Source organism: Chrysochloris asiatica, unplaced genomic scaffold, assembly GCF_000296735.1.
Source record: "Chrysochloris asiatica unplaced genomic scaffold, ChrAsi1.0 scaffold00172, whole genome shotgun sequence".
Lineage (NCBI taxonomy): Eukaryota > Metazoa > Chordata > Mammalia > Afrosoricida > Chrysochloridae > Chrysochloris > Chrysochloris asiatica.
Window position 1 is genome coordinate 5,733,209 of NW_006408690.1, and position 13,427 is coordinate 5,746,635.

General features: G+C 35.8%; 1 protein-coding gene across 1 annotated transcript in view; it reads left to right on the plus strand.

Moving 5' to 3' along the window:
• The window catches only part of WAC (WW domain containing adaptor with coiled-coil), a 121,218-nt gene extending 108,141 nt beyond the window's left edge, over window positions 1–13,077 (plus strand). Inside the window, 8 exon segments of the mRNA XM_006871680.1 lie at window positions 304–549; window positions 1,990–2,112; window positions 3,000–3,148; window positions 5,176–5,294; window positions 7,676–7,862; window positions 10,655–10,782; window positions 12,092–12,134; window positions 12,137–13,077. Coding sequence (XP_006871742.1) covers window positions 304–549; window positions 1,990–2,112; window positions 3,000–3,148; window positions 5,176–5,294; window positions 7,676–7,862; window positions 10,655–10,782; window positions 12,092–12,134; window positions 12,137–12,169 — 1,028 coding nt within the window. The 3' untranslated portion in view covers window positions 12,170–13,077.
• The last annotated feature ends 350 nt before the right edge of the window (window positions 13,078–13,427 follow it).

Here is a 13,427-nt window from a genome sequence, read left to right on the forward strand (position 1 = left end):
ACAGGGTTTCCGAGGCTGTAAATCTTTACGGGAGCAGAAAGCCTCATCTTTCTCCCACGGAGCAGCTGGTAGTTTCAAACTGCTGACCTTGTGGTTTGCAGCCCGATTCGTAACCACTAGGCTACCAGAGCTCCTTCACCTACGAAGTAGGGATAATAAAAATGCAGTCATCATTCTAGTCAGCCTTTGTGGTGCTGCCTTGTGACGATTAATTGAGTTAGGTACCTGGCATATGGGATTCTACTTCCTTCTATTCTTCTATCCCAGTAATTTTTTCAGCTTTGTTATTTCCTTTTTATTTAGAATCTACATCAGGAGACAAATCTGTATCACATTCTTGCACAACTCCTTCTACATCTTCCGCCTCTGGACTGAATCCCACATCTGCACCTCCAACATCTGCTTCAGCAGTTCCTGTTTCACCTGTTCCCCAGTCACCAATACCTCCATTACTTCAGGACCCAAATCTTCTTAGACAGTTGCTCCCTGCTTTGCAAGCTACGCTGCAGCTTAATAATTCTAATGTGGATATATCCAAAATAAATGAAGGTAAGTTTTTATAGTAATAATTTTAAAAAATTCATTTGTTATATAAATCTTAGAATTAGTAATAATTCTGCTTTAGGAATTGTCTTTGACATGCATATTTGAACTTCATTCTCTTAATTCAGAATTTACTTGCGCTGTAGCTTAAGACCGTTGTTAGTATTAATTGAGCTAGTGATAATTGAATTTTTTAAGAATGTTTTTCAAACTTGTTATGTACCTTGGGATAAACCATTCTGTGTACTTAGTGTATATGCATTTGTTGTTTTTATAAGTAAGAAGCATTTGTTAAAACTGATTTAAAACCTTTTTTATTTCTAAAAATCTTCATACCTGTAAGTAACTATTTGAAATATAAAAGAAAGGCAGTTGCCTGGAGAGTGGGGGTTCCACTAGTTTCTTGTCAAAGTATTTGGAATAATTCTAGGAAAGGAGAAGGTGTTCACATTTTACTATTTTTCCTGATAAAATTGCGTTGATTCATTCCAACTCCTTTTTAAAATGCTTCTAAAGTATTTAGGCCTGGTGTGATGCTCTAGGATAAGCGCTCTACTGCAAGGTTGGAAGCTCAAATTCACCATCCACTCCTTAGAAAACCTATATACAAGGGTCTCTATGAGTCAGAACCAACTTGACAGCACCAAGTATTTAGGCAGCCATATCAGAGAAAAGATTTAAATAAGGGTGAGTGGCATAAACCACTACCACTCAATTCCTAGGAGCACATTGAACATTTCTATTTATGTTCTTTGTTCCACATAATGATACGATTAAGTAGCTTTTTCCTAAAAAAATAGCATTACCTCAGGCTTTAGTCTTCTATTCTTACTGTCCCCAATTTTTCTGTACTTTGATTTTATTCTCTAGAATAATCTGCCATTCTCTTAGTCAATAGATAAAGATTTCACTTGGTCAATGTGAAGCTTTTAAACAGTAATAACAGAAAAATGTTAATAATAGATCTTCTTATGCTTAGAAAATACATATTCCTAAGTACTTAAGGTTTTTTGTTTTTTTTGTTTTTTTTTTTTAAATGTTTGAGGTGGGTGTTAATGAAGGGTTTGACTGGTTGGTTAGCTTGTTCAATAAAGCACTCTTGTGAAATAGCTACCATTTATTGCATTATTTTCAAGTAACACTAAGCACTTTGTTTTTAGTCTGTTCCAGTGAATAGTCTTTAGTGGTGTTTTATGGAAATCTCATAGTGAAGGGTTTTCGTGAACTGAACATCTAATTTAATCGTTAAGTGTCGTCGAGTCGTTTCCAACTCAGAGCAAACCCGGTTTATGTTTTCCAAGGAATCATTCCTATTTTCTAGATTTTTATTTTGAGAGGGTTTTTTTGTTTTGTTTTGTTTTAAGTCTTTTGAGTTTTCAAATTGTTAACTAATGCTACATATGCCTCTGTGTTTTTAGTTGAATTTAGAAAATAATATGTTTTCAGTTCTTACAGCAGCTGTGACACAAGCCTCCCTTCAGTCTATAATTCATAAATTTCTTACTGCTGGACCATCTGCCTTCAACATAACTTCCCTGATTTCTCAAGCTGCTCAACTCTCTACACAAGGTATTTATGTTCTTAGATAATTAGTAACAAAATTTTTATTACTCTTAAAAAGATTAGCTATAATTATTTGATTTTGTAACACTAGTACATAATTGCTGCAATTTTTTCTTTTTAGATAATAAAAAACTTAAACATTTATCTTAAATATTGCCATCATATCTGTAATTTAAATTAGAATTTAAGTTCTTAATGATGTATTTTAGTTCACAACTGATCTTAAACTATAATATTCCCTTAAATCTTTATAAACAGTTTAGATTCAGATTAATGTTAAATGACTTCTAATTAGTAAATAACAAAAATGCTCAAGTTGCATCTTCTTTGAATTAGCTGCCTCTCTTCTCCATGAAGGTATCCAGTTGAGCTAGAGAATACATAAAAGCTAACGGCAAGTAAATGGGCTGTTTTGTTAGATGGATTTGTCTCTCAATCCCAGTACAGAAAGCAAGTAAACTGGGCCAAAATATTTGGTTAAAACTGAAGTATAATGGCTGGCCTCATGAAGAAGTGTAAGGAGGGTGAGGATTCACTTATTTGATAGTAAGGTCAGACTTAGCTTCCTGTTTACTGTCTCAAAAAGAAGGAAGGCCACTCTTCATCTTTAAAATAATGCATCAGTAAGTATCTCAGATTCTAATTTATTCAAGTAATCTTCTCTTTGAAGACTATCTGGCAAGATGCAAAGATTGCTCCACATATCATATATTTTGGAGCCCTAGCGTAGGATACATACTGGACTGCTAACTGCAAGATCTGTGGTTCAAACCCACCCAACCACTCATTGCAAACCCTATACAGGGTTGCTGTGATGCAAAACCAATTCAGTGGCACTTAACAACAACATTAATAATACTTGGTTTATTAAAAATTGTTTTGATGTCTTCCAGCCCAGCCATCTAATCAGTCTCCGATGTCTTTAACATCTGATGCATCATCCCCAAGATCTTACGTGTCTCCAAGAATAAGCACACCACAGACTAACACAGTTCCTATCAAACCTTTGATTAGTACTCCTCCTGTTTCATCACAGCCAAAGGTATGTTGCTTTTGAGGGGATTTTAGAAAAGAAACCACTTAATTTCAGTGTTCTAGAATCTGTATTGTAGACAGTCGCGTCTTTTAGAATGAGATCTCATGTTGACATGAAAGATAGGTAGGTGATAATAAGTAAAGGTTAGTTTGCATCTATGCTAATCTTATACACTCTCTGCTTCTGTTCCCTTTGTTTGCTTATTGTGGTGTGGAGAAAGTGAGGATGATGGATTTTAAATTTATAGAATTTTCAGATCGTAAGGAATGTGAGAAATACCTTTTCCTGTAATTTTTTTTCATACCTTAATCTAAAAAAATACGTCAGCTCTTATGCTAAGAACAAAATTTGCCTGTTTGTCCTTACTTAGTTATGACCAGTTTTATAAAATGCTGTCAAATTTTCAATCATGTCTAGAAATCCTAAGTAAATTCCAGTTGTGTACTCATTCTTTGCGTTTTCACATGCTACTAGTAAATTACTGAGAGGTTTGGTATTTTTACAAGTTGTGGGTTTTTTCCTTGACTCTAAATGGGAAATGTAAAAATGTAGTGAAACAGCATTTTTAAAGAATTTTTAATTGTTTGCCTTTATTTTGATTGGAGGAGAATTACAATGTAAGTATCAGCAAAAGAGATCTTCAAGCTTAAAACTTATCCTCAGCTTATCCTCAGAGTAATATTTTAAGAGCACAATACATGGTAGCTAAAAGTGAAGTAAGCGGTGGTGTTAGTGAATTTTCTGTAATGGGTATTTAATATCTTAAGGAGATGATATGAGCTTTTTGCATTCAAAAGACTTTTTCAAGTTGCTTTTCAAAATATCTTGGCATGTGATTTTAAATGGAAGTTATAAGTATGTCCTTTATAAAAGGACTTCTGAATAGAGATTATGGGTGTAATGTTCAGAACCATCCAGGACTATCTAGGTTTGTTTGGGAATATTATGAATCATCCTTCTGTACCCCCCACCTCCCACCCACCAAAAAGAATCTGCTGGAAGATGCAATTTAGATTTGTTAATGAGGCTTAATCAGAAATGGTTCCATCTGCCTTTATTCCTTTAGTTTGGGATATATGCCTGCTTGTTTCTTCCTCTATGGCATCTAAATGTGAATATTATATGTATCTTTATTGGTAGTCATGGACCTCTTGGTTTACCTCTATAGAATACTATCTCTTTGTAGACCTCACAAGTTGAATTTTGTATGACCATTGCATATTCTCTGATAGATATACATTCTCTCCAAATTTGGTTAAAATCTGAGCAACTATTTATATGATGTGGTAATGTTAGATACTTTTTATTACTATAGAAGTAACACTAAATCACAAGAGGTATTAGAAACATATATGAGGCTGAAAATCAAGAGAACTGGTTTCTTATGCTGTTGTATTACTAAAGTAATTTTGTGATCTGGGGTTCAAAACTTTTCTATCTATATATGACATTTGGTAAATCATAAGATTCTACTTCTTAAAAACTCCAGATTAGTACAGTGTTTAAGAAGTCCTGGTGTGGCATTGTGGGTTAATGCACTGGACCACAAAGTCTGTACCGCAAGGCCAGCATTTCAAGCTCACCAACCACTCCTTGGAAACAGTATACAGGGTAGCTGTGGGTCCAAATCAATTTGACAGTACTGGCGCTGTGGGTTGGGTTAATGCGCCGGACTGCAAAGCCAGTTGGACTGCAAGGTTGGCGGTTCAAGCTCACCAGCTGCTCCTCGGAAACCCTATCCAGGGTCGCCGTGGGTCAGAACCGACTCGATGGCACTTAACAACAACAAAATAACAAAGTTATTAAGTAAATTTGGGTTAGTAAGAGGAGTGAATGGTCATAACATCTAAATGCCAATAATTTGCACAAAATAACATTTTTATCATTAATATTAAACAGAATCAACGTCATTCTTACTTTAAATCACTGAAGAACAGAAATAATATTTCCTTGGTAGAACTTCTGCTTCTATTTAGATGCCATGTAGTCTGCCAGTGTGATTAAAAACCTAACTAGATTTTTTGAAATTTCAGGTTAGTACTCCAGTAGTTAAGCAAGGACCAGTTTCACAATCAGCCACTCAGCAGCCAGTACCTACTGAGAAACATCAAGGTCATGAACCTGCTTCTCCAAGAAGTCTTCAGCGCTCAAGGTAAATTGATGTTTGTGTTGAGACTACAGATTTCCTTAAGTCAATTCTTATATAACCTTAGCAGATTGTGGTCACTAATAGTGATGCCTAGGTTATTTTGAAGAAGGTGGTTCTTCTTGTTGAGTTTTAATAGTCCCGTACTGTAATATTATGGGACTAAAAACATGTGGTGCTTATACAAAGAGTATACATGTTTTTGTAGTACTTTGATGAAATTGCATACTTTTTAAACTCCAGTTTTAGGAAGCTCTGTTTTAGTGTTGGAATTCTGCTGTTGTGCTATAGGATCAGCACTGAACTGGGAACCACAGGTCAATGGTTCAAACCCACCAGTTGCTCCTAGGAAACCCTATACAAGGGTCACTATGAGTTGGAACTGGCTTGACAGTTCTTAACAACATCAACAACATATAATAGTTTTAAATTTGTGTATTGGTGAAACCAAAAACCTTTTATGTAAAATTTGGACCAATATTTCCAAACTGATTTGCATTAGACTTTCCTATTAGTTTTATCTCTGACCTGCTTTCTGAGTAGTTAGATGGAGTTGTATTTTGGTGTCATTTATCTTAGATAATTAACAATACACAGTTTCTTTAGAACAACATGGTTTGAACTGCACAGGTCTACTTACATTACACCCCAATTTTAAACAAAAACACCAGGTGGTAGTGATCATTTTCACATGAGCAGTTCATCTCTCCTATAAATTGCATTATCATAGTAAAAAAAAAAAGATCTCTCGAAATCCTTGCGCATTTTCCATTGTGCTTAGTGTAAATACTTTAAGCCTTCAATAACGCCATAGGAGGACCCACATGAAGTGCCACTTGGTGATACTGGAAGTGCTCCCAAGAAGCAGAAAACAGTCATGACATTATAAGAAAAGTTAAATTGTTTGATATGTACATAGATTTGAGTCTTCCACTATGGTTACCACCCTTTTAAGATGAAGGAATCCAGCCTAAGGAAAAGTGCATTGTCAGCAAAAAAGCAAGAGAAGGAAATTTCAGGAAAACAGTGATGCAACTGTGCCAGCAGGCATTCAAAAAAACCTCACACTTCTTGTGAAGTATTTTATCTCACGTTGAAAACAAAGCTTTTATGTGGATTCAGCGTGTAAAACATGAAAAATCCATGTAGATTGTTACTTGGTTAACGCTTTAAGTCTCTAGAAAGCTATTAAGTTTTGGTGGGGGGGGGGCGGTCAGAAGTTAAATGTGGATTTTCAAATACATGGGGGAGGGGTAAAGCACCCCTGCCCCACATTGTTCAAAGGTCACACTGTTCAACTTTAAATGGAATTTAGTGAATGATTGGTTTCATTTCGTTGATTTTCCTATTTTATTTTAATGCTGATGTGGCAAAATTAAGTATCCTCAGAAATGAAAAAAACATTTTATCCTCTGGGAGATTTTGTTTTTGCAAATTACTGAAATTCATTCAGAGTCAAGTGTGGTAGCATACCAACCTTGGTGATTAAATTTTTGGTTCTCATCACCATAGTCTCATCCCCTGGCTGATACCACACAATTTTTAAAGAAAGTAACCAATATCTGGTGTGGTGTGCTACAAGATAATGCACTGGACCACAAGGGTTGTAAGTTCTAATCCACCAGCAGCTCCTCAGAAACCCTTGATAATACGGGTTACTATGAGTTGGAACCTCCTTGACAGCACTTGGCATCGATCTCAGATTGCTGCTGTTTTGGTCTTATTTTACCACTATTTTCATTCAGTGCTAATCATAAAATTTCTGTATTTTGCTGAACAAGGGCAGTAACTGCCCTCCTTCCTCCTTCTTATTTAGAATTACCTTTTAATTCCATTTTTCCACAAACTTTGACGCCCTTTATGTTTAAGATGAACCTTTTCTCTATAACTGTCAAAATGTGAGATTGTTCTTTAGTTGTATCCTCATTAGTGTTTGTGGTAGGCACAGTCCTATTGTCAAATTTAAGGAGTACAGTTTTGGTTGCTTTCAATTTAACTCTTAACATTAGTGTTTTAAGGGGGGGGGGGCAGTCTTTATTTCCTCAAAAAATGTATTGTTGTTGTTAAGTGCCATCGAGTTGATTCCAACCCATAGCACCCCTGTATAGGGTTTCCAAGGAGCAACTCGTGAACTTGAACCGCCAGTCTTGCAGTTCAAACGACTTTCTAGTCTGGTGCAATAACCCACAGCGCCACACCAGAACCCCAAAAAGTGTATTGAAAGTGTATTGCGGAATACATAATATACTATGAATTCCGTACTTCATTTTAAGAAGTTCAAAATCACACATTTTGGATATCTGTAATAGAAGGTATTAACAGACAATTTAGGATTCCTGAGACAATTTTTAAGCACATCACACATTTAATTTTGTTTTTTCTTTTAGTAGCCAGAGAAGTCCGTCACCTGGTCCAAATCATACATCTAGTAGTAATGCATCAAATGCAACAGTTGTACCCCAGAATTCATCTGCCCGACCTACATGTTCATTAACACCTACGCTAGCAGCACACTTCAATGAAAATCTCATAAAACATGTTCAAGGATGGCCTGCAGATCATGCAGAGAAACAGGTATGTTACCAGGAGTAAGATGAGACTGTTAGGTGACTAGCAAAATAGAAGTTAAAATTCTACTGGAAAATTGATCTGGATTACTGTATTCAAAATAACAAACATTTGTTTAATTAGATTTGCCTCTTATCAGCTTATAGTCTTTTTATGTGTACTTATATACACGTATACAGGTACTTAATGGGTTTCAAACAGGTGTCTACATTTTTGTTCTTTACTTTTTTTTTTTTTTTCCCCCTACCCCACTGTGAATTGAGTTTCCATTTCTCCTTCTTTTCCCACTCTTCTAAATTTGTCCTTTAGTAAATGCTACCCTTTTGATCTTGAATGGTTGACCATTCTGCCATATGCATACCACACTATTATTGCTTTCCCCCTTATATACCTATCTATTACTGCTTGGCTGAAAATTGAACCTTGGTGAATTCAGTTTCAGACCTGTAGGCATGGTCTCAACTTCCTCTGGTTTCTATAAGACTTAGTGGACTATTATGATTTTGAGTTTTGTTCCTTATTCTCTCTTACTGTATCTAGGACCTCCTAATGGGACCCTTTTCAGGGCAGAGCACATGGTCTTGGTAGCCAGGCATCATTTGATTCTTTTCATCTCAGGGTCATGGAGACTAATGTTCACTTTCCACTTGGTTTACTAGTCCATTGAACTAATTGTTTCCAAACATCCTCAATTTTCAACACTCTTTTTTGCTCTGGATGGGGTGAGACCAATAGTTGCACCCTAGGTGGCTGTGTTGAGCTTTAAAGACCGGAGTCCTGGTGTGGTACTTTAGAATAAGCAATGGATCTCAAGTTGGCAGTTCAAACTCAACAGCCATTTCTCAGAAACCCTATACAGGGTCGCTAGGAATTGGAACCAACTTAATGGCACTTAGCAACAACTCACCATTGTGTATGATATGTAGAAAACATTGTAGTAGTGGGCTGTGTTACTGGATACAGTTCTTATTTAATGCCTTACTTTAGTACAAAAAAAGTCTGAAAGTGTTTTCAATGATTTAAAAGCTGCACAGGCAGTAACTAAAGGTGACTGTGATGAAGAATTATTGTGGTAGCGGTTTTCCCATCGTAGATACAGTGGCCACCAACCACACCACTTTGAGTTCTGCCAGTAACCCAATTTTTCATGCATTAGACTCCTTAAAGGGCATGTTTTCTGTGCCTCAATATAAAAAAACATAAGCGGCTCATTGTTTTAAAGAACAGTTCTCAGTGTACATAGAGGTTCCCAAAAATGGAACTTTATCCTAAGTTCAACAAACATGTTGTTGCCTCTTTCCTAGTCTTCCATTCCAGGTCTTTGCCCTATTGTTTTTCCCATTCTGGTTACATGACGAATGGCTCAAATTGTAAAAATCTGGATTTTATATATTTTTTGTCAGTCATGACAAAACCAGTTTGAAGCCCTACGTTAAAGGGCAAACATGAGTTGTGTATATAAGTTGGACATTTGTAACCCCGTAAGTGTAGTAATTAATGAAATAATATTTTGTGGTTGCACATTAAATATTTTATTGTAGTTATTGTGGTGGTTGTTAAATGCCAATGAGTCGATGACCCTGTATTAGGGTTTCTGTGGAGTGGCTGCTGAGTTTGAGCTGCCAACCTTGAGGTCCATTGCTTATCCTGAAGTACCACACGTTAAATGCTATTGAGTTGGTTCTGACCCAGCGTAACCTTGTATAGGGTTTCCAAGGAGTAGCTGGTGAGCTTGAACTGCCAACCTTGCAGTCTGGCATATTAACATACAGCGCCACACCAGGACTCCACAACGCCAACTAGGCCTCCAGTTATTATAGTTACCATTTATCAACTACTCAGGAGCATAGTGAGTGTTCCATACGATCAGCACTGAACTGTGTCCACAGTTTGAGCCCACCAGTCGCTCCACGGAAGAAAGATGGAGGCGTTCTGCTCCTGCAAAGATTTAAAGCCTCTGAAACCCTGTAAAGGGTCACTATGAATTTGAACTGACTGGACAATCATTAACATCAGCAACAACATTCAAGTACTTAGGATTTAGCTAAGTTCCTTAGTTTTTCTGTTCACTGTTCAGATACTGTTTTCCTATTTTGCCAGTGAGCCTCTTATGACCAAATGAATGATCTCAAAGGCCACTTAGTTCAAAACTCTGGTGTATGCTTTTCCCACTCTGCTACCTGGTATTTTCAGAGATTCCTAAGCTACCAGTCTCATGGTGAGCTCATTAGACTAGCAGCTAGTATAGGAAACATTTTAAATTTGTGTGGAACATTCACTTATGTTCACATTTGCCTCTCTTATGTGTGGCGCTGTAGTATAAGCACTGGATTGAAAAATCAGTTTGAAATGTGCAAGTTCAGCAGTTCAAACTCATCAGCTGCTCCTCCTATAGAGGGTCACCATGAGTCAGAAGTAACTCGATGGTATTTAAGAACAACAACTACTGGCTGGTGCAATGTTCTGAAAGTGCACAGAGATACCTTATCTCAATATATAAGAATATAGTGGATATAATGAAGCCCATGTATCAATCAGTACTTTACCTGAACTTGCAGGAATGACGATCTCTAATTCTTGATCCAGTATTTTATATTAACTACAATTCAAGAATATATTCTATTCTAGTGCTGTTTACTATCCTAATATTGGAGTACTGTTTGCTCAAGAAACCAGAAATGGAAATCTTAAGATGAGTACCTTCTATAGAATTTTCTGTACAGAAAATAAAATTTCCCTTAGATTTTCCAGCATGTCTGTAGATATTTAAGTTTCATGGAATTTTTATTTTCTTAAAGGCATCAAGATTGCGTGAAGAAGCCCATAACATGGGAAGCGTCCACATGTCAGAAATATGTACTGAATTAAAAAATTTAAGATCTTTAGTCCGAGTATGTGAAATTCAAGCAACCTTGCGAGAGCAGCGGTAAGTTTTCCACTGAAATTAATCTTAGTATAATTATGTCTATTAAATTGAATTGGAAAACATTAACTTATGAAATTGAAAGTGCATTTTTAAAATATATCTCATTATGTACCATAATTCTATATCTGCTTTTCATAGGTTAATGATGTGGCAGCTAGATTTTATTTCTCTTAACCCAGATAAATGCTTCATTAAACTTTTCCTATGTTACACTGTTGTTGTTGGTAACTGCTGTTGAATCAGTTCTGACCCATAACAACCCTATATAGAGTTTCTGAGGTGGGTTTGAACTTCCGACATTGTGGCTCATAATTCAGCACTGATCCAACAGTGCCACACCAGAAGTCTGTGTTACACTTACAGCTACAGTAAATGCATAAATTGCTTTAAAAAAAGTAAAATGTTGATAGCTGTTAATGATAAAGGCTCCTCTCTTGAATTGAGGGAGCACATTCTTACTGTGTTAAGAGTACTGTTTATCTTGAAATTTCAAGTCATTGCTTATATTGTTACTTCATTGATCTTTTGGAAATTATAGTGAGAGTTTAGTTACCCAACAAGTTGAATGATACAGTAATTGTGTCATCTTAGTATTTTTTTTTCACCTAAACTCTTTTCATCTCATATTTCTTAATCTAGTATTTCACTAAAGTAGGATATCTACCAAATTTTGCTGGTACAGGCAATAAATATTTACAGAAAAGAGGGGCCAGAATAGGAAATACTTCATGAAGTACATGGGAGTCTAGTTAGCTGACCCTGACTCAAAGGCACTTAACAACAACAAATAATAATGTACATTGAACTCCTGTTGTGGCACTGTAGGATAAACACTGGATTGCAAGGTGGGTTTGAATTATAGGGCCAGTGATTCAAATTCTTCCTATTCATCGTCACTGTGAGTCAACTGAAATCAACAGCCTTAAAGACAACAGTAATCTACATTGAGAATTGCTTGTTTAAAAAATGATTTGCCTCTTAACACTTAATTTTAGTTTTATTACACTGTGGCACAGAAACATTCTATTGCTGTATTGGTAGATCTTGTATGGTATCTGTTTCTTTTTAGTTTATTAATATAATCAAGTTAATTATTGAGAAAATGTCAGAAAACTAATTCTAAATTTTGTCATTGTAGTTAGTGCTTTACTGTATTTACATATGTGTTCAGTGGTTACTTTGTCTTAACTGTAGACTGATCATTTTCAGTTATTCAGTCTTAATTAGTAATCTTTTGTAATTGAAATTTCACTGTTTCTGTGACATTTATGTGAAAGCACAAATTCTAATGCCTTGTTTTATTTTTCAGGATACTGTTTTTGAGACAGCAAATTAAGGAACTTGAAAAGCTAAAAAATCAGAATTCCTTCATGGTGTGAAGATGTGAATAATTGCACATGGTTTTGAGTACAGGAACTATAAATCTGTTGCCCAATCTTAACATTTTTGAGCTGCATTTAAGTAGACTTTGGACCGTTAAGCTGGGCAAAAGAAACGACAAGGGGATGGGTCTTTGAGAGTCAATTCAGGGGAAAGATACAAGATTGATTTGTAAAACCCTTGAAATGTAGATTTCTTGTAGATGTATTCTTCACGTTGTAAATATGTTTTGTAGAGTGAAGCCATGGGAAGCCATGTGTAACAGAGCTTAGACATCCAAAACTAATCAATGCTGAGGTGGCTAAATACCTAGCCTTTTACATGTAAACCTGTCTGCAAAATTAGCTTTTTTTAAAAGGAAAAAAAAAATTGGGGGGTTAATTTATCATTCAGAAATCTTGCATTTTCAAAAATTCAGTGCAAGCGCCAGGCGATCTGTGTCTAAGGATACAATTTTGAACCATATGGGCAGTGTACAAATATCATGAACCAACTGTTTCCACACTTGCACCTGATCAAGAGCAGTGCTTCTCTATTTGTTTTCATTTCCCGTGTGTTCCATTTCCTTCCGAAATCCTCGGTCTGATTTTATCCATTTTTTAAAGGCTCCTCTTTTTCTCCTTTCTTAAGGCACTGTTGCTATGGCACTTTTCTATAACCTTTTCATTCCTGTGTACAGTAGCTTAAAATTGCAGTGATTGAGCATAACCCACTTTGTTTGTATAAATTATTGAAATCCATTTGCACCCTGTAAGAATGGACTTTAAAGTACTGCTGGGCATGTGTGCTGAAAGTACATTGATTGCTCATATATGTGGAAAATAGCCCAATGAACATGGTTGTGGGAGGGGAAAGAGGAAACAAAGCTAGTCAGATGTGAATTGTATCTGTTGTAATAAACATGTTAAAACAAACGAAAATTGTTATTTTTCATTTCCTTCAGTCAATGCATATTAGAATTTGAACTACCTGGGGATTCTTTATCAGAACTATTCTTGTTGAATATTTATACTTGATTGAAATAATTCTTATGGGAAGTTTTGTTTAAAACATAGTAACAGAAAATTGTGTATAAAATATTTAATGAAATACGAAATTCAACAAGAATGATTAAGTCACTTCCCAGTGGTTGTCATTTGTTAAACCCTGGTTTACCTGTCTTGCTATTATGACATTTCATTTTGAAGGATGTTTGTGTTGTAGCTAACTGTTCAAGTCTGGTGCTGACTGCTGTTCTTAGCCATCACACAACGCTAAATTTGTGT